This window comes from Sceloporus occidentalis, unplaced genomic scaffold (genome assembly GCF_023333645.1).
Source record: "Sceloporus occidentalis isolate IW3139 unplaced genomic scaffold, rSceOcc1.0.p SCAF_4, whole genome shotgun sequence".
NCBI classification, from domain to species: Eukaryota; Metazoa; Chordata; class Lepidosauria; order Squamata; family Phrynosomatidae; genus Sceloporus; species Sceloporus occidentalis.
Window position 1 is genome coordinate 191,840,496 of NW_028316984.1, and position 18,832 is coordinate 191,859,327.

The 18,832-nt window shown below is 41.1% G+C and overlaps 1 protein-coding gene across 3 annotated transcripts in view; it reads right to left on the minus strand.

The window, feature by feature from the left end:
* Positions 1 to 18,832, minus strand: part of BRF1 (BRF1 general transcription factor IIIB subunit) — a 282,491-nt gene that overhangs the window by 127,078 nt on the left and 136,581 nt on the right. For all 3 annotated transcript variants that reach the window (XM_089522715.1, XM_089522714.1, XM_089522717.1), the window contains one exon: positions 10,405 to 10,531. In XM_089522715.1, coding sequence (XP_089378841.1) covers positions 10,405 to 10,531 — 127 coding nt within the window. The remainder of the gene's footprint in view (positions 1 to 10,404; positions 10,532 to 18,832) is intronic.

The following is an 18,832-nucleotide window of genomic DNA, read 5'->3' on the forward strand; positions in this document are numbered from 1 at the left end:
TTATATTTAATGAGACTTCCAATTTAGTCTCTACGATCTGCAGGTTTTTTCCCCCTGCAGTAAAGAGAGGGCACAGACACAAGGACCAGGCAGCATTGCTTGCCATAACTGTTGAATGGCAAAGTTCTCTCTCTATAAACATGAACCTCTATTGGATGTAGTGCATAAAGGGTAGGCAATTGATTTAACAAGATTACTTTGAATCCTGGTATTTTGAAAGCAAATAATTCTTCCCTATCCATTTTCTTCATGCAATCTGTAAACGTAAAACCATTTTTATTTAATGTTTTATGATTTCAATAATATATACAATTTATTAATATTCAATGTACTGTATAAACCTTTATGCGTTGCTTACATCTACTATTTTCTAAACCAAAACCCCTGAGCTCTTTCTTCATAAGATGTTTCAGTGTTCCCATCATTTTATGGCAGTGTTTTTGCCTGGCAGCAGCTTTCCAGGGTCTCAGAGGTATTTTCTCGCTCCCTCCTCCATGGGATTTTTGACTGGCAGTCCAAAGGATGGAACCTTGAACTATCTACATATATATTTCTATATCATATATAACAAATACATCAAACACAATAATTAAATATTCTAAGGATTCTGGGAGGTGTAGTCCAAAACACTAACTTTTCCAAGTTCTAACTATGAGGAGCAACATATCTCCACTGTACCATTGATTTTCTGGACGATGTTATTGACCCCTGCAATACTGCACATGGAGGCGCATTTGCTTGCTCTTCCTCCAATGTGATATATGCCATTCTATGCCAGCAAATGCCCCATACATTCTACATTAGACAAACAGAACAGTCTCTATGCAAGAAGATAAATGGACACAAATCTGACATTAGAAATGGCAATTAGAAATGGCCTTTCCAACTTAGTTACCCTCCCCAGATATAGAGATATTTGTCCCCTCATCTGTCTATTCTTCCCCGCCTATCTTTCTGCCTATTTTTTTGTTTAATGTCTTTAACGTTTTTACTATTACTGTTTAACTCTGTTTTAGTACTGAGAATGGGGGGGGGGGTAGGTCTTGGGTTTTAGGGTTTGGTGTTTTTTTTAACTCTATTGTAACTTGATGTTTTTTACTGTTGTAACCCGCCCGGAATCTTCATGATTGGGCAGGCTAGAAATAAATCTTTATTGTTATTATTATTATTATTATTATTATTATATTAATACACAAAAACTAGTTGCACAACAATTCAACTTTCGTGGACACAGAATAAAGGATTTACAAGTCACAGTTCTTGAACAAGGAAATTATAAAGGAAGACTAGAAAGAGAAACAGTTGAATTGAATTATATTCTAATTCAAATTCTAATCCATTAGCAGATGTATGAACAAAGACAATAGCATACCACATATATTAATACATGGATCATCACTACTACACATATAACAACAGGAATCTTCTCAGAGAGAATTTTGGATACCAACTTTTAGAGAATAGATTTATTGCTTTCACACATCAACGTTAACTGACCCAAATAAATATCTGAAAGATCTCTATCACCTTGCTCAGCCCTTTGAAAATTTAGGGCAAGGGATATGATTTGCATCTCTCTGGATCCTATTACGTTCTATCCCATTCCCACAAATGTATAAATATACTTTCTAACCTGAGGTTTTAATACACACTGTACTACACTTGAAGAAGTGAGTTTATATCCATGAAAGCCCATGCTAAAAATTTTAAAAATCAGTCTTACAGGTGCTGCTACCAAAAAAAGTGTGTCTGAAGTTAATTTTTGTTCCTAGCATATATCATTACAGTAAATCTTCTAGCCACATGTTTGCCACCGATTTTAGATAAAAAAACATCCATCAGGGACAAAGATTTTTATGCACCTCAGGCACTGTTTTTAATTATTTTAGTATGAGCTTCCTTTGACTGATTATTTGAGCATGAGCGTTCATGGGGATGCGGTGGCTTGGTGGTTAAGACACCAATTCTAATGAACAGAAGATCGGAAGGTTGGCAGTTTGAAGTCCAAGTGCTGCATGACGGGTTGAACCCCTGTCACTAGTCCCAGCTTCTGCCAACCTAGCAGTCTGAAAGAATACAAATGCAAGTAGATAAATAGGTACCACTTCAGTGGGAAGGTAACAGCATTCAGTGTAATCATGCTGGCCACATGACCTCCGGAGTTATCGTCAAACAACACTGACTCTTTAGCTTAGTAACAGAGATGAGCACTACCCCCAACAGTCATTTACGACTAGACATTCATGTCAAGCGACTACCTTTACCTTTATCTTTTTTCATGGATATAAACTCACTTTGGGAAAACTCACTTTGGAAAATAGCCCCAAATATCTCTACAGAACATTAATGGAGGATATTTAAACACAGCATCAAATTTCTTTTTTAAAAATAAAAACAATCATAATCATTTCTCTGAAAAATCAGTATTTATTCAGAAATATCTATCAGCTCAGAAGCTAACTCTAGTGACACTCTGCATGTCTTGGCAAGCTACATTTTGGAGCAAGTCCAACACAATTTGATCATAATTAACAGCAGTGCTTGTTTTAAATTGGACCAGTTAAAACACAGAATTCTATGTAATGCTGCATTTTCCCCTAGTCCCAGGTATCTCTAGTGAGAGCAGAACCTGAAAAGCTAGGAGGGGGGAACCAATTAACAAGCAAATACCTTTCCAGCTGTGGCCTTTGTTAATTGGGGTGGAAGAATGAATGTGGCATACAGAAGAGAAAAAATTTACATGCAACAAAATAAGCTTAGCCGTATCATATGAAAGATTCCAACCCTTGTAAGTCAGAATACATTTGTCATGGCACAGTGAGGTGAGGTGTGCGCTGATCGGGAGAACTGGTGCACAGCAGGTAGTCTGCCAGGGACAATGCAGAGAGTAACCGTGACAGCTTTTCAAATCCTTGGGCCCAATACAGCCTCCAAAGCAGGAGCAAGAACCAATGCAGTGCTGACTTACATTGACTTCTCCAGCCTTCCTGTCTCTGAGCATTCCCTTGCATACCTTTGTCTTTTTGTCTCTATCCAAAACACTGCTCTCAAAACTAATTGCTGATTTTCTGTCCCCTATCATATGATTCCACAGCCTTAAAACTAACTTCTCAATCCATTCCCTAAACAGCACATCCTTTAAAACCATCCAAAGTCTCACCCCCACATTTCTGCTCTGGCTTTCCACAGTAATTCCTTCAACTCTATCACTCCTTTGCTCCTCTGGACACTGAAAGGAGGCCTGCTTTCAAATGGCTCTGTCCATTCCTTCTTACTGCCCACTACATCTGGTACTCCCTTGTAGAAAGGTCTGGTGCCATTTCACATTTATATCTAATCCTTCTTTAAAACTTTGTTTTACTGTAAAGCCTCTGACATGACCTTTTACTCACATTCATCTTTTGTTATCTTTGCCACTCTTCCTTCCTTGTTTTGTAAGATCTTTGAGGCAAAGACTTGTCTTCGTTTGCTCTTACATAATTTAAAGTACTGGGCAGACTAATGACTAAATATAAACAACAAAGAATAGTATCATTATCCAGCACTAAGTTAATAGATATCATAGGAACATTATGGAAACACTGAAAGTGGCCTTATATTGGTCCAGTCTAGTCCAATATCAGAACATTGGGGGAGGAAGAGAATTAGCCCTTTGAGTAATATCATTGATATATCACCAGCATGATCATTCAACAGCTACCCAGAATGCAACTTAGACCAATCAGCAAAACTTTCCCTCTTTTTAGAGATAATAAGCCTTCTTGTAGCATATTTATACATGGGGAATAGCAGCCCTGCTAAAACCTATGGCTATTACAGATGAAATAATATTGAGCAGCCCAGCTAAATCTATCTTTTGGGCCAAACTCCACAAATCCATGCAGATTATAAAATTTGAGACTATTTCCTAAGAACTTGAATTTTTCATCAGACCTGGGCACTCAAATTCTCACCCTGTTAGACACATCTGACTGTATCTCAATATCCAAGATGAGATATAGTTAGAACAAGGAGGCTGGTTGGATTTCAACAAAAAGGCAATTATTACCTAGAATTTGGGACATGAGTGCACTTTAGATCATGACCATGCACTCTTACTATTTCAATGTTTATTTGGACACTTGCCTTACATTCCAGAGACGTAAAATCTAAAAGGGCTCAAGAGCGGGGCCTTTTGGTGGTGGTTTGGAACATTATTCCCACAAGAAGCCTGACAATAGGAACGTTGGGTACTTACCGTGACACGTTCATTTCCTGCAGAGAAGGGTCCTGGCATCCTGTAATCTGGGTTTAGCTCCTCCTATTTGCTCCTGTAGGCAGGGACAATAAACAAAAGACCGGCCCCTATATAGGGAGGAGCTAGCCCCCCTGAGCCTCAGTCAATAACAAGCCAAGCGACTAGAAAGGTACTCAAGGAACTGAACTTTAGTAACATCAGCTAAGGGTTAACTAGAACACCTTAGAAAAAACTAGTCCAAGAACAAACAAGAACTCAGAAAAACCAATCCAGCAACAAGAAGAAGAACAAGGCAGGTCCACCAACAGGCAGGCAGGGTCGGAGGCCGCAGGCAGCACCCGGGTGGGCAGGATGCCAGGACCCTTCTCTGCAGGAAATGAACGTGTCACGGTAAGTACCCAACGTTCCTTTTCCCAGCAGAGAGGGTCCTGTCCTCCTGTAATCTGGGATTTACAAAAGCCCTCTCGAAATGGGAGGGAGGTGCTGCTAGGAGACTGTGGCCCCCGACACAATCTGTTGGAGGAACCTCCTTTCAAATGACGCCTCTGCAGACTGAGAGACGTCCAGTTTGTAATGTCTTATGAAGGTCGAAGGCGACTTCCCTGTGGCCACCCTGCAAATATCTGACAGGGAGGCGCTAGTGGTCAAGGCCACAGAGGTAGATGCACTCCTGGTTGAGTGCACCATCAACCCCTCGGGTGGAGTGAGATCAAGAGTTCAGTAGCTCTTTTGAATAAAAGACCTGATCCACCTACTGAGAGTCGAGACTGGTACCTTGCACCCCAAAGAGCCCAGGCGAAAGGAAAAGAACATCTCAGATGACCTTAAGGTTGAAGTCCTCTTGATGTAGATTTTGAGGGCTCTGCACACATCCAATGTGTGCCAGGTCTTTTCCAAGTCCTTCTTAGGATCGGGGCAGAATGAAGGCAGGAGAATGTCCTGTGACACCTGAAAGGCTGAGTTGACCCTAGGCACAAAGGCAGGGTCTGGACGAAGGCACACTGAGACAGGCCTAAAAATACACAAGTCTTTACGTACCGACAGGGCCCCAGCTCTGACACCCATCTGGCGGAGGTAATGGCCATGAGGAAGATGGCCTTGAGGGAGAGGTGTTTGAGGGAGGCCTCCCGAAGGGACTGGATCGGCCCAACCGTCAGCGCCTTTAAGACCGTGTTTACGTCCCAAGATGGAAAATGATGTCTGGTGGGCAGGCCCTGTTGGAAAACTCCCCTCAACAGCCTCTTAATGTGAGGATGGCTGCCATTCTAGCTGCTCTCGTATGGAGCAGAAATGACATGATGGCAGACACCTGCCTTATAACCATGTTGGGTCAAGTCCCTTCTTAATATCCTCTTGGATGGACTATAGCAGGTCAGCCACTGAAAAACCTGAAGCAGTTGATGAGAACTTGCCTAAGCAGTGGATTATGTGATCAATCAGAATAGAACCTGATCTAATCTGGACCTATGGCAGCTTCCAGCCTATCACTGATCACCTTGTCAACTGGTTATAGCAATGAAGGTGATATTAAGGTGATTTCATTTGTAGTAATTAAGACTTACCACTCTGAAAGAGGAATGTTAATGTCTGACCTCCAATTAAAATTTCAAAACAATGTGCAGTTCTTTACTGGAACATCTGTGAACCTGTGTAAAATAAGACTAATCCCATGGTTAGGCAAAGAAGACACTGGATTAACCTTTATCTCGCAGACATTGGTGAGTCCATGCAGAAGCATAGATGCACTCTGTGTTAACAGGGCATGTGGTCAGAATTAAGTCTGATTTCTTTTGAGGATGAACTTGTCTAGAGACTTCAAAAATCACCCCAAATCCATGTAGCAGACTATCATCAACCTGTATGAAGACTGAGGGGTCTCCCGGCTAAATGAACTGCTGATTAAGGAGTCATGAAATGGGAACAGGGGGCTTGGCAAGGATAGCCCTCTGGTATCTAATTTCGAGGAGAGAATTTTCTCCACAAAAGGGATCTGTCAAAGGAACACAAACCTAAATTTAAAATAGTATAGTGGGCCCTCGATATGGAGTTGGATTTAGGACTTTGCATGGATACCAAATCCATGGAAGCTCAAGGCACATAAAATATAATCGCATAGTAAAACAGAGTCTCCTATAGAAAATAGTAAAATCATAGTTTGCTGTGTTGTATTTTTGTTTTGTTTGTTTTTTGGAATATATATATATATATATATATATATATATATATATATATAAAAGCTGTGGGCATATAGGTGGCTGGTGTAAGTCTCTATGTGGAGCTGTATGGTATATTAAATCTGAGCGTTTTTGCTAGCAGAAAACAAGGCAAAGGCACTAGGAAGTCCATTTTTCCAGCCCCAAAAGGTAGTAAACAATGGTGTTGTTTGGACCAGACCATGCCATGAAAACCCAATCAGGGATAAGACACTCACCCACACAGCAGCTAATCTTATAACCATAAAATCATAGAATCATGGAGTTGGATGAGACCACAAGGGCCATCAAGTCCAACCCCCTGCCATGCAGGAAATCACAATCAAAGCATGCCCAACAATATGCAAAGGAATCTTGCAGCACCCTGAGACCACTAAAGAAAAGAGATTAGCAGCATGAACCTTCATGGCCTTGAGCCCAATTCATCATATGCATGATAGATCTTGTTACAATAGGCTTTTCAAGCCAGGCAGCAGTTGAAATGGCAAGCCCATCAGCAGGCATTCTTACTTAAAATTTAACAATCTAGACAAGGTAAGAGGTAATTGTGATTTTGTGGCAGACCCCTCAGGGCTCTGTAGGATATCTGAATGGGATTTGAAGCAACCCCTTAGTAGAGAAACCTGATTATATTGTTTTAAAACACTCATGGAGGAAGGGGAGTTTCTCCCCCCATGGAGAGGAGTCTGTCTGTTTTTGATAAGAATTTTTCTTAACCCCCTGTATTAGTGAGAACCATCTCATGGAAGAAACTGTGTTGTTGTTGTTGTTTTTTAGTTTCTTCCCTTTAACAGACATCTCTCCAAGAAAGAAGGGAAGGCAAGGGAAGCCACATCTTTTGAGGCTAGCTGACTGAGGTTCACTGTGTTTTATAACAGGAACATAATCCTTTTGCCACTAAAATGGAGTTTGGTTGGTCACCTTAATCCAATATATCTATCACCTCATATGAGATGTTTTTACCAAAGATCCTCAATGCATGTAAGCATTAGAGGTCTGCTGAGTGACCAGAGACCTTCTCCTTGCTTGAGTCACCCTGTTTATTAGCATTTAAATGAATCTATATTGTTAAAGCTTATGCTCTTAATGAGAAGTGCTATGGCTGATAACAGTTTGCACAAAGGAGGTAGAACCATGTGCTCATCCTATGTCTTTGGCTGTTCCACCTAAGGCAAAAAAGGCTCTGGACCTAATGGAGACAGTGATGGAGGCTCATGAGGAGGCAAGAAAAGTCATCATGTGGCTTTTATGGCTAGCCCCTCCCTTGAAGAATTAGTTTCTAGGCATCTTCTCTGGCCTGGAAAAAGGAGAGGGGGGCAAGCAGAAACAGCACAACTAAAACCTCATGGGCTAACAGTAATAAAATGAACAGCACAAAGGTTAACCAGTATCTCTTGTAAATCTGAGCCCACAGCCCTGTTGATGTGGGGGCTCTCCCCTCCTTTATTTGCCCCATCAAGGGAGGCTGCCTGGGCAGTGGCTTATTCCAAGCACTGAGGAAACTGCTCTTAAGTTAGCAGTGACTGAAGACCATTGCTAATCATGGGTAGATAGCTGCATATGGCCTGTAGTGTAGCCCTGATACTCACAGGGCATTTTGTTTTATTTATGTTTAAAACAGCCCCAACTTCAAGCTGGGGTTTACAGCTTAGCCCTTTTAATTTCAGGCAGGCTCTATAGTAACCTGGCTGCATGATAGAAGCTAGCTTGGTCCTCAACTCCCTCCCACTTGCATAGGTAGCTGGGAAGGGCAGAGGGACTGCTGTGGGACATGGCTCTACATTTACCTGAGTAAGTCTGTGTCCCGAGAAAGGATCATCTCTGATGGAAAGGAGAGGCCAAGCGCTCAAGCTTTTCTCTCAAGAGCGACATGGTTTGGGGCAGCCAAATACAATTGGGGATGAAGGGAACTCTCCACCCATGATATCCACAAATGGTTTACCCTTTTTGTTGTTGTAATTTTTTGGGGAGGGAACACAGGAGGATTTGTATCCATGTGGTCTCTCAAAGAATCCCTGGGTTGGAAGAGACCCCAAGGGCCATCCAGTCCAACCCCATTCTGCCCTGCAGGAATTCTCAATCAAAGCATTCCCAATAGATGGCCCTCCAGCCTCTGTTTAGAAGTGGGTGGCAGAGGCCATGCTCTCTCTGGGGTGGACATGAAGCCATTTTGTGCTTTTTGTGGGATGCTCTGTGGCAGCCAAAAAAGACCATTTTAGAGTTGGAAGCTTCAGCTCCTGCTGGGCCAAGTCCAGCTTCCTTTAGAGCCATGTGTCTGTGCAACACTGAGGAGGAATCCTCTGCCTCCTTACACACCATCTCATTATAAGAATTCAAAAGGAATGTGCAGGAGCCCTGGCAACACCACCATGTGTTTCCCAGTCTGCAAAAGGATCCCCCACACCTGTTAGGGTCCTGGGTGCCATTGGGGCCAGAGATGGGAAGGAAGGGGGAGACCAAGGGTTAATGCCCCCATCTGCCCTCCTGGCAGAGTCCCAAACCTTATGCTAGGCATAGTGCCTGCAATGGCCATGGCAGAGGCCTCATGGCAATGCCTGCTCTGAGCGAGGGCATTAGATCTGGCAAAGGTTCTTTGGTGGCTAGAGAGAGAGGGCCCCTGGTACTCACCGTTCTCCTGTGACTTCTGGCTGGCTTGCCTCTCTGACCTTGGCCATTTCAGGCTGGGCAGAGGTGATGCAGAGAAATCCTTTGCCATGGCTTTTGGCTGGCCTGTCCTCTGAACTCTGGCTGGGCAGAGATGCTGAGGAGGGAAGTCTCCATGACTTCTGGCCAGTTTCCTCACTGATCCCTGGCCTTAAACAGGCTGGGCAGAGGTGGTGCAGAGAAATCCTTTGCCATGGCTTTGGCTGGCCTGTCCTCTGAACTCTGGCTGGGCAGAGATGCTGAGGAGGGAAGTTTCCATGACTTCTGGCCAGTTTCCTCACTGATCCCTGGCCTTAAACAGGCTGGGCAGAGGTGATGTGGAGAAACAGAGACATGGAGGGGAAACCCCTCACCATCTCTTCCCACGGCTCCCATGTGCTGCAGTGCTGTTTGCAGAGATCTCCTGTGCTCCCACCATGAAAGGGGGCAGCTTTGGAGGAGAGGGAGAGTCATTGGCAAAGCCAAGACCTTTCTCCAATCCTGGGAGCCCTTGCCATTTTAAGTCTTCTTCATGCTTCCAAGGCTGTAGTAAAGAAGCTGCAGAGCAACAGCAAACACATCCCAATGGGTCTCCCTCTTAAGCCAGCTCCCTCTGTTGAGCTGGCAGACCCTGAGCTAGGGAAGCCTGGGTTAAGGATGGCCCTTCACCCATGCTCTCAGGGTTCTCTGCCATAGCCACCACCAAGGAAGGGGGGAAAGGCAGGAGAGAGGAGAAGAAGGGAAGGAAAAACTTCGCTGGCTCAAAGAGAACATCCTGCTAGGAGCTTAGGCAGGAACAAGACTGAGGCTCAGGGGGGCTAGCTCCTCCCTATATAGGGGCCGGTCTTTTGTTTATTGTCCCTGCCTACAGGAGCAAATAGGAGGAGCTAAACCCAGATTACAGGAGGACAGGACCCTCTCTGCTGGGAAATCAGACTTTTATGAGAAAGGTGAAAATGTGCTTTTTAAAAAATATATTATTATGTCAGAAAGCTGTTATGTAAATTACTATGGTTTGTCATGATCTAAATGACTATGGATGGATTTCAGCAAAACCCAAAATTAATTTTTGTTTTTATGCAGCGGGTTTTGATTACGTGTTGGAGCTCATTCCAATATTGTATCCCTTTGCTGATGTAAAATACTCTTTGTTCAAAATGTTGTTCAACTAATTTTCCCCCCAAAATATTGGTTTTCCAAACAGAAGAATAATGGAGAATTGACTGTACAGATAGGTGAGCAAGAGATGTTTCCTTCTAATGACAAAAGGAATAAAGGAAAATATGCATATGCAGAGCGGAAAGAATTCACCTGCTTAATCTTCATCTTTCGTTGACCAGCTGTAAATGAAGGAGGATCACATTCCTCTTCCAAATCAATTGTCATGAACTCATCTATTGTCAGCTGACTTGCAGGTGTATCTTCAAACTCTGTAAGTCTAAAAGCATAAATATACATCTTAATGTAAACATTTGTATACATTATTCTCATAGCAGACACACCAAAAAGGATTTAAAACCATTTCCCCACTACATGACAAACTACATAAATAACTCAGCCAAAACCAATTTAAATAATTCATAAATTCCTCTTCCTGCCAAGTCAGTGACTATAAGTGAACTTCACTAGTATGAAGTATCCATTAAAGTGCAGGGGAAAAAATTATATTCATCTCAAAAAGATCACATAACCAGTATTGTTTAATCATAAACAATATACTTTTTAAAAAATATATATTGACTATTTTTAAAAATACCATGATATGTACGTACATAAATTAAATGGAGGGAAATAGAAAAGCAAAGAGTGCAAGAAGAAGAGGAGGAGGAAGAAAAGACAGGTGGCTCCCGATCTTCCTTTCAGCAGTTAAATATGCTTATAATTATTCAAGCCTCACTCTCTTAATTAAAATGTTTTCTTCTTTCAGTAACCTATTCTATTTAGTAAAAAGTGATCAAGGCCCCCAAAAGCCAAATGCATACAATAAATAAATAGCATATTTCTGCAAATATTATCAAGCATTAGTAAATTATTACAATACAAAGAATCCTCAGTACTACTATAGCAATGCTCCAATGAACTAGGAGGCCTGGTGGTGCAGTGGTTAAATGCCTGTACTGCAGCCACTCACTCACAAACCACAAGGTTGTGAGTTCAACACCAGCCAGGGGCTCAGGATCGACTCAGCCTGGCATCCTTCTGAGGTCGCTAAAATGAGTACCCAGCTTGTTCAGGGCAATTAGCTTACATATTGTGAGCTGATTAGGGAGTGCTGAAGTGCACTGATAAGAGGTATAGAAATGTACTTGCTATTGCTATTGCTTATTCTGTTTAATTTTTTTATCATTCTGTTCTTACAAGTTAGACAAATTCATGGAGAATAAGATTTATCAATGACAATAAATCTGAACAGATACATATTAACATCAGAGATAATAAATGTATGTGTTTTTGAGCAGGAGGCAGCTGTAGCACTCATGTCCTATTCTTGGACCTCCCACTGAAGCATCTTGTTGACCACTATGGGAAATAAATGGGCCTTTGGTCTGCTCTAACATAGCTCTTATACTATCACATTAGGTATTCTGCTCTCCTATCTCAAATGCAAGGAATGCTAATTACTAAACAATACACTGGTGCCTCGGGATACGAAATGACCGCGTTACGAAATTTCCGGGATACGAAAAAGTTGGATTGGAAAAAACTGTTCCGGGTTACGAAATATTTTTCGGGTTACGAAATTAATTTCGGCGCGAAATTCAAATGCTATAGGCTTCCAGCGCTAACGGAAAGCCTTTTCGGGTTGCGAAATGTATCGGGTTACGAACGGCGCCGCGGAACGAATTAATTTCGTAACCCGAGGCACCGCTGTACTGCATTGCTAGACTACATTTAAAATGTTCACTCAGTTAATGCACACTTGCAGTAATTGTATGCAGCCAGGTATGACAGTCAGCATGGTGGCTTGTAGAGGTTTGACTGTTGGGCTCTGACTCGTGAAGACCAGGGTTCCATTTCCAGCTCAGCCATGAAACCCACTGGGTGACCCTAGGCAAGTCACGTGCCCTCAGCCTCAGGGGAAGGCAATAATAAACCTCCTCTGAACAAATTTTGCCAAGAAAACCCCATAATTGGTGTGCCTTAGGATCACCATAACACAACAGAAGATTGACTGGGACTGTCCCTGCCAAATCAGAGCATTTCGAGGATGTGGAGTCTGCCAGAGTAGCACGTAAGTCTTTCTCCAAACAAAACTCAACTCCTTCACTTTGATTCCTGTGGGTCATTTTCCAGTGTGACATCCTCCTTTTCATCTCCTGATTGTCTCCTTGTGGCCTTTATATGTCACAAAACTGATTATCCAAGAGTAACCCCAGGCCTTTGAATCAAGGATTCCAATGAACCAGAAAAGGGGGAAGAAAGAAAGAAAAATTACAAGTTTTAAATTTTGGAGGATCTAGGTGTTCATTGCTACCAAGTGAAGGAAGCTTTGTTCTTTCATCTGCCAGATCTTTACCTCCTCATCTGATTTATTTATGCACAACATTTTAAGCCAAAAATTCAGTTACTGATGTAATCTATACCAGGCAAAGGAAGGCCTTGAAGTGAGTGTGAATAGCCATAGAACTGACCCACACAAAATGTCAATGCTGCACCTGGAGCTGGTTTCTACTTGACCAAAATAGGCAAACAGGAGTTACCTGGGAGCCTTGTTTATTCCTGTGTGGCAGTGCCACACAAAGCAGGCACACAGATAGCAAGAAGGCCAAATAAGCCTCCTTTGAGAGAGATTCTACAGCCTAGCTGTGAATGAAGTACTACCAAGAACACTCTTCCTGTGGCTCTTGATAGGCAGCAAGAAAGGATAACCCAAGAAGAGACTCCCCCAGTAATCTTAATCTGTGGGCAGCTTCATACAGGAGAAGTAATTGCTTCAAAAAAACCTAGACCTCAGTTATAAAGGGCAAAGCATGCCCATCTCAAACATCAGCTGGTCTGCTCCTCCTACAGAGTAGGGATGCCACAATAAGTCATTCTGATACATGGTAGCAGAAATGCACTGCATCTCCTAATAGCTCCTGCAATTTCAATGTGAGGTTTTCTAACTATGCAACTCTTGCTTGAACACAGACACACACAGAGAACAACGATGAAGAACATTTTGCTAGTCAGTAAACCAGTTTTCAGTTACAGATACACCTGGTATCAAGTATGACTTGGTATCGATTCAAAGATGCTCTGAAACTTTGAACTCAGGAGACAACTGCCTTTAAAACCAATAATGAATCCACCATAGTTAGACAAACATAACTCTCAATCCTCTTACACTGCCACAGGCTATGTCAAAGAAATCTTTGGGGACCCAAATCCTCTCTATGCATCAATGCTCATCTAAGGACAAAAGAAAGAAACAACAAAATCTGTTGAGTTGTGTTTTGTGTTTTTTTGTACTGGATTTCTGCTTGCTACACTGCAATTGACAGAGATGTCAACTATAGCTTAAGCAAGTGTGAAAATGAAAGTACTGAAGTCTCCCAACTAATTCTTAGTGTCTTTGTAGTAAACGGCTTTGCTGAATTTTTAGGCTCATAAAGAAGAAAATTCTACAGAGTGGGGAGAATGACACAAAATCTCAGAGGTTGCTCAGCTAACTTATTGGAAGAAACTAGCAAGTTATCTCAATTGGATTTTTTACCTAGCATACCAGCAAGATGTTTGTGATTCAACCGATGATACTGCTTTGAAATTATTTGAATATGTATTTTAGGACACTACTTAATTTAGCAAAGCAATTCTTGGGGCATCTCCAATGGAATTATGTAGCCAGATTCCAAATAAAGCTTTGCACTTCCATTCATAACAAACATTCTTTTCCTTCTGGTAACATCCCAAATTCCTTAAGTCAGCCATCTGCTTGACAGCTGATTCAAGATCTTGACTGACATGTATCCTCTAACCACCGACACTGCATGCTTTTCCCTTGAATATAACCTTGCCTGCTCTGTTTGATGCAGTGCCCATGACAAATTACATACAGAACTTGGCACATTACACTGCACAGAAACAGAATTCCACACTTCTTCCATTCTTTATGCACAGTGCACAAAGGGATCCAGTAAACATGAATTGACTCATCCCTACAACAACAACAAAAAAAGATGCTGAAGCAATTTTTGTCCCATATTATCTCCAAAAATGCAGGCCAAAAGCATGTGTGGTTTCAGTGTACATTAGTTTTAACTAGACCTTATGAATAAAAGAGATACCAGTATTTGGATACAAGTTGGTGGAGAAGGCATGTCTTGCATACGTCACTTCCTCTCTACATTTTATGTGAAGAAAATATTTAAGGTTTATGATAAGAGAATATGGAAGAACTCTGGAGGTTAAATTTTTGATGTCCCCATGTTTCAAACCATCAGGGCCACATATCAGAACTTTCCCTGAGCAATAAAAGAATCTCTACCCATTACTCTGACCCACTGGCCCCCCTGAGTAAGAAGGTCTTGAAAGACATCCTGGCTAGACTGGGATTCTGTTTAGACATCAATGATACCCATTGTGGCAGAACCTTGGATCATGAGCTAGGGCTCCTGCTTACATTTCAGCTCTAACACCTAAAGTAGAGTGGAGTCACGAATTTATTCACATTCTAGAAAAGCTCTCTTTCACTCCACTCCATGGCAGGCTAGGTCTCTGTGGAGAGATCCTTTTTTAAAAAAATACATTGTTATGAAAGCAAGCTATAATGCATACATAACAGTGAGGAGCAACCCATGAACAAATTAAGATATGTCTAGATGAAGGGTAACTCCTATTGACATGGTTCTCACATTGTGCTTAACGGCTGACCTTGGAGTGTGCAGAAATTTCTTTAAGCACATGGGAAGCACAGTATTGCTGATACTCCCTCCATCTGCCTTTCTTCATTAATCACATCAAAGAATATAATATCAAAGAATTACAGAATCATAGAACTGGAAGGGACTGCAAGGGTGACCTAGTCAAAGACCCTGCCATGCAGGAAAGCACAGCTAAATTGCTCACTATCATATCTTGATGGGGGAAGGAATTAGTTGGTACAAGATAAATACCTCCTACAGGAGTAATGCTTTCTTCAGCAGAACTCAGTATACCAAGTATGTTCATATTGCAGCATTAAGTAAAAGATGAACTATACAACATACAGTGGCCCTTATTATACGCTGGGGTTTGGTTCCAAGATTCCCCCCCCCCCTGTATAACAAAATCCATGTTTGCTCAAGTCCCATTAAATATAATGACATAGCAAAATGGCGTCCCTTATAAAAATGGAAAATCAAGGTTTGATATTTGAAATCTATACTTTTTTTTAACATTTTCAAACCGTGTATGCTTGAATTTGTGTATAAAAAATACGTGTATAAGAAGGGGCAACTGTAGAATGTACAGCAGTTTCAGCCTTTTGTGAAACAACAGTCATTTAACATAAGTAATAATATCCATCTGAAAAATATTTTATCTCAATATTCACTCATGTTTAAGATTAGGACTGTCTTGGACATTCACTCATGTTTAAGATTAGGGCTGTCCTCTCCCAGCACAGTTGACTTCAAGGTAGACTGAAACTAAGGAGCAATCTATATGATCCAGAGAGATAGAAATCTAGGAAACTACTTTATATGAATTCAGGTTAGACTCATAGAGTTAGAAGAGACTCCAAGGGTCCTCCAGTCCAACCCCCTGCCAAGACAAGATACACAATCAAAGCACTCCCAACAGATGGCTATCCAGCCTCTGTTTAAAACCTTCAGCACACTCCGAGGCAGCATATTCCACTATCAAACAGCTCTGACTGTTAGGAAGTTCATCCTGAGATTTAGGTAGAATCTCTTTTCCTGTAATTTGAATTCATTGCTCCTAGTTCTAATCTTTGGAGCCATGGAAAGCAAGCCTGTTCCCTCTTCAATATGACATCCTTTCAAATATTTAAACATCATGTCCCCTCTTGACCTTCTTTTCATCAGGCTAAACATTCCCAGCTCCCTAAGCCATTCCTCATAGCGCATGGCTTCCAGACTTTTCACCATTTTGGTCGACCTCCTCTGGACATGTTCCAGCTTCTCAACATCCTTCTTGAACTGTGGTGCTGAGAATTGGATATATTATTCCAGGTGAGGCCTGACCAAAGCAGAATACAGTGGTACTATCACTTCCCTTGATCTAGACACTATACTCCTGTTGATGCAACCAAGAATCGTGTTGGCTTTCTTGGCTGCCGCATCACATTGCTGACTCGTGTTCAGCTTGTGGTCGACTAAGACTTCTAGATCCTTTCTAGTCCAGCAAGCCCGATGTTATCTAACCAGTGATGCCAATGATCTATAACCTTCTGCATGTAAAGCAGGTGCCATGCCACTGAGCCCTCCTCAGACTGACTTGAGCTGAAAAGAGCAGAGATGAGGAGAAGGGTATATAAAAAGTCTACTCTCATTCTCTTCCTCAAATGCAAAGGTAATATCTGAACTGGCTCCCTGTTTCATAAGATGTGGGATTTTAAGCGTTCTTTTTTTTTAAAGTAAATAGTTAGGTGAAACAAGTTCCTTATTAATTCAGTCAACTTCTGCTTAATGACATTTCAAGAATCTAAATGCTTGAAGGAAAAAAATATTGTGCTCAGGAAAGCTTACTCAAAAAGGTTTGTTTTGAATACTCCGATGATAAATGCAATATAATGTGGGGTTATTTGAGAAACATCAATCATGTTTTATGGATTTGTGATAAATACAGTTGTAATTATAGCTGCCTGAAAATAATTCAGCTGTCACGTTTACCTCGTCAAAGTAAATAACACTGTCAATTTACTTGATGTGCATGACCTAAGTAAACATTTCAAAGCACGAATTTTGCAGTTATGCTCCTTCATTTTAAACAACTGCTCAAATGAATGTGCCTCCACTACAATTCAACGCATTTACCATCACTCAAATGAAATGAAGGCTGCATATCAATAATCCATCCAAATCATTTAGAAATCATGCAAAGTATTTGCTCAGTAGGGCTACAAACTTTCAAGCCATCTGAATTCAATAAGTTTTAGCAGTAAGTTTTAACAATTATCAAAGTGGCTCCCAAATGGTAGAACGCCTAAACTTGCTTTGAAGCTTAACAAAAGGATTTCACAAATTCATGGAAAACAGAAACTATACAATAGTAGGTTAATCGACTAAAGATTGGTCATTTAGAATGAGAGTTTTCAATTTGTGTTCGTAGAAAGCCTGGACTTTGCTCTGAATCAAGCAATCATGATAAATTATTACAGGATAAGTATATAGAGAGGTCTTGTAGTACCTTTGAGACTAACTGAACAAAAGGGGTTGGCAGCATGAGCTGAGGAACTTATGTCTAGTTCCTCAGATGCAAATGCATCTGGGGAAGTAGACTTACATGTAAGTGTACGAAAGCTCATGCTGCCAACCTCTTTCTTTCAGTTAGTCTCAAAGGTACTAGAATCCCACCTCAATCCATCTGGGAGAGGTGGGAAAATATAAATAAATTATTATTTTTTATTTGCAGATCTCTCTGCATACTTATTCTACAGACTAACATGACTATATCTTTGAATTCTACTACAGGATGGGTCTATGAATGGCTGCAACCCATGATGGCTACGTGGAACCTCACATTCAGATGTAGCATGCCATTAGAATTTGCGGGGTTATGTACTTCCTCCATGTGAGTCCTGTTCCAGCTGTACTGGTAGCCTCTACACACACCCCATCCACAGACATAAGCTTCCAACCACATAGTCTAGCAACCACAAATTCCACCCTACAGTACATCAGCAAATCCTCTAAATCTGAATGACACATGCCCTTCTGATCACATAACGATAAAAAGGGTACACTGTATTAACAACCATTGTTGCTGTGTGCCTCCAAGTCATTTTGTACTTATGGCGACTCTAAGGTGAGCATATCATAGGTTTTTCTTGGCAACTTTCTTCAAAGGGAGTTTGCTCTCTTAACAAGCATGGGAGAGTTTAAATTGATTAAATCAATGAATGTCACATTTAAATCAGCAGCAACAAATCTTAATTGATTTTATTTATATATTATATTACATTATGCTTTTCTTTTAATATGGGACACACAGTGGCTAACAAGAAGATTAAAACAAGATAGAGCTAAAAACCTGATGAGAAAAAAAGTTAAAGCACAATAAAAAGCTATCATATTAAAACACCAAGGATTTTAAAAGATAGAACCATTTAAAAACTAACAATAAAGATACAGTTAGGTGCACAAACACCCTTCTACAGACAAATGATCATCAAATAGTTGTTTAAATAAAAATATCTTTACTGTCAGTGAAAGGAGAGCAGAGAAGGAGCCAGTCTAGCCTCCTGTGCAAGGAGTCTCAGTTTCCACAGACTGAGAGCTACCACCAAGAAAGCCCTCTCCAATTTCAACACTAGAAAGACCTGTGATGGTTGTGGGATTAAGGCTGCATCTGCACTGCAAAAATAATCCAATGTGACACAACTTTAACTGTCACGGCTCAATGCTATGGAATTCTGGGAATTGTGGCTTGTTGTGGCACCAAAGCTCTCCGACAGAGAGGTTTAAATGTCTCACAAAACTACAATTCCCAGAATACAATACCATTAAGTCATGGCAGTTAAAGTGGATTATTTCTGCAGTGCAAATGCAGCCTAAGATTTAAAAAACCCTCCAAAGATTTTAAAAATCTGGTAGGT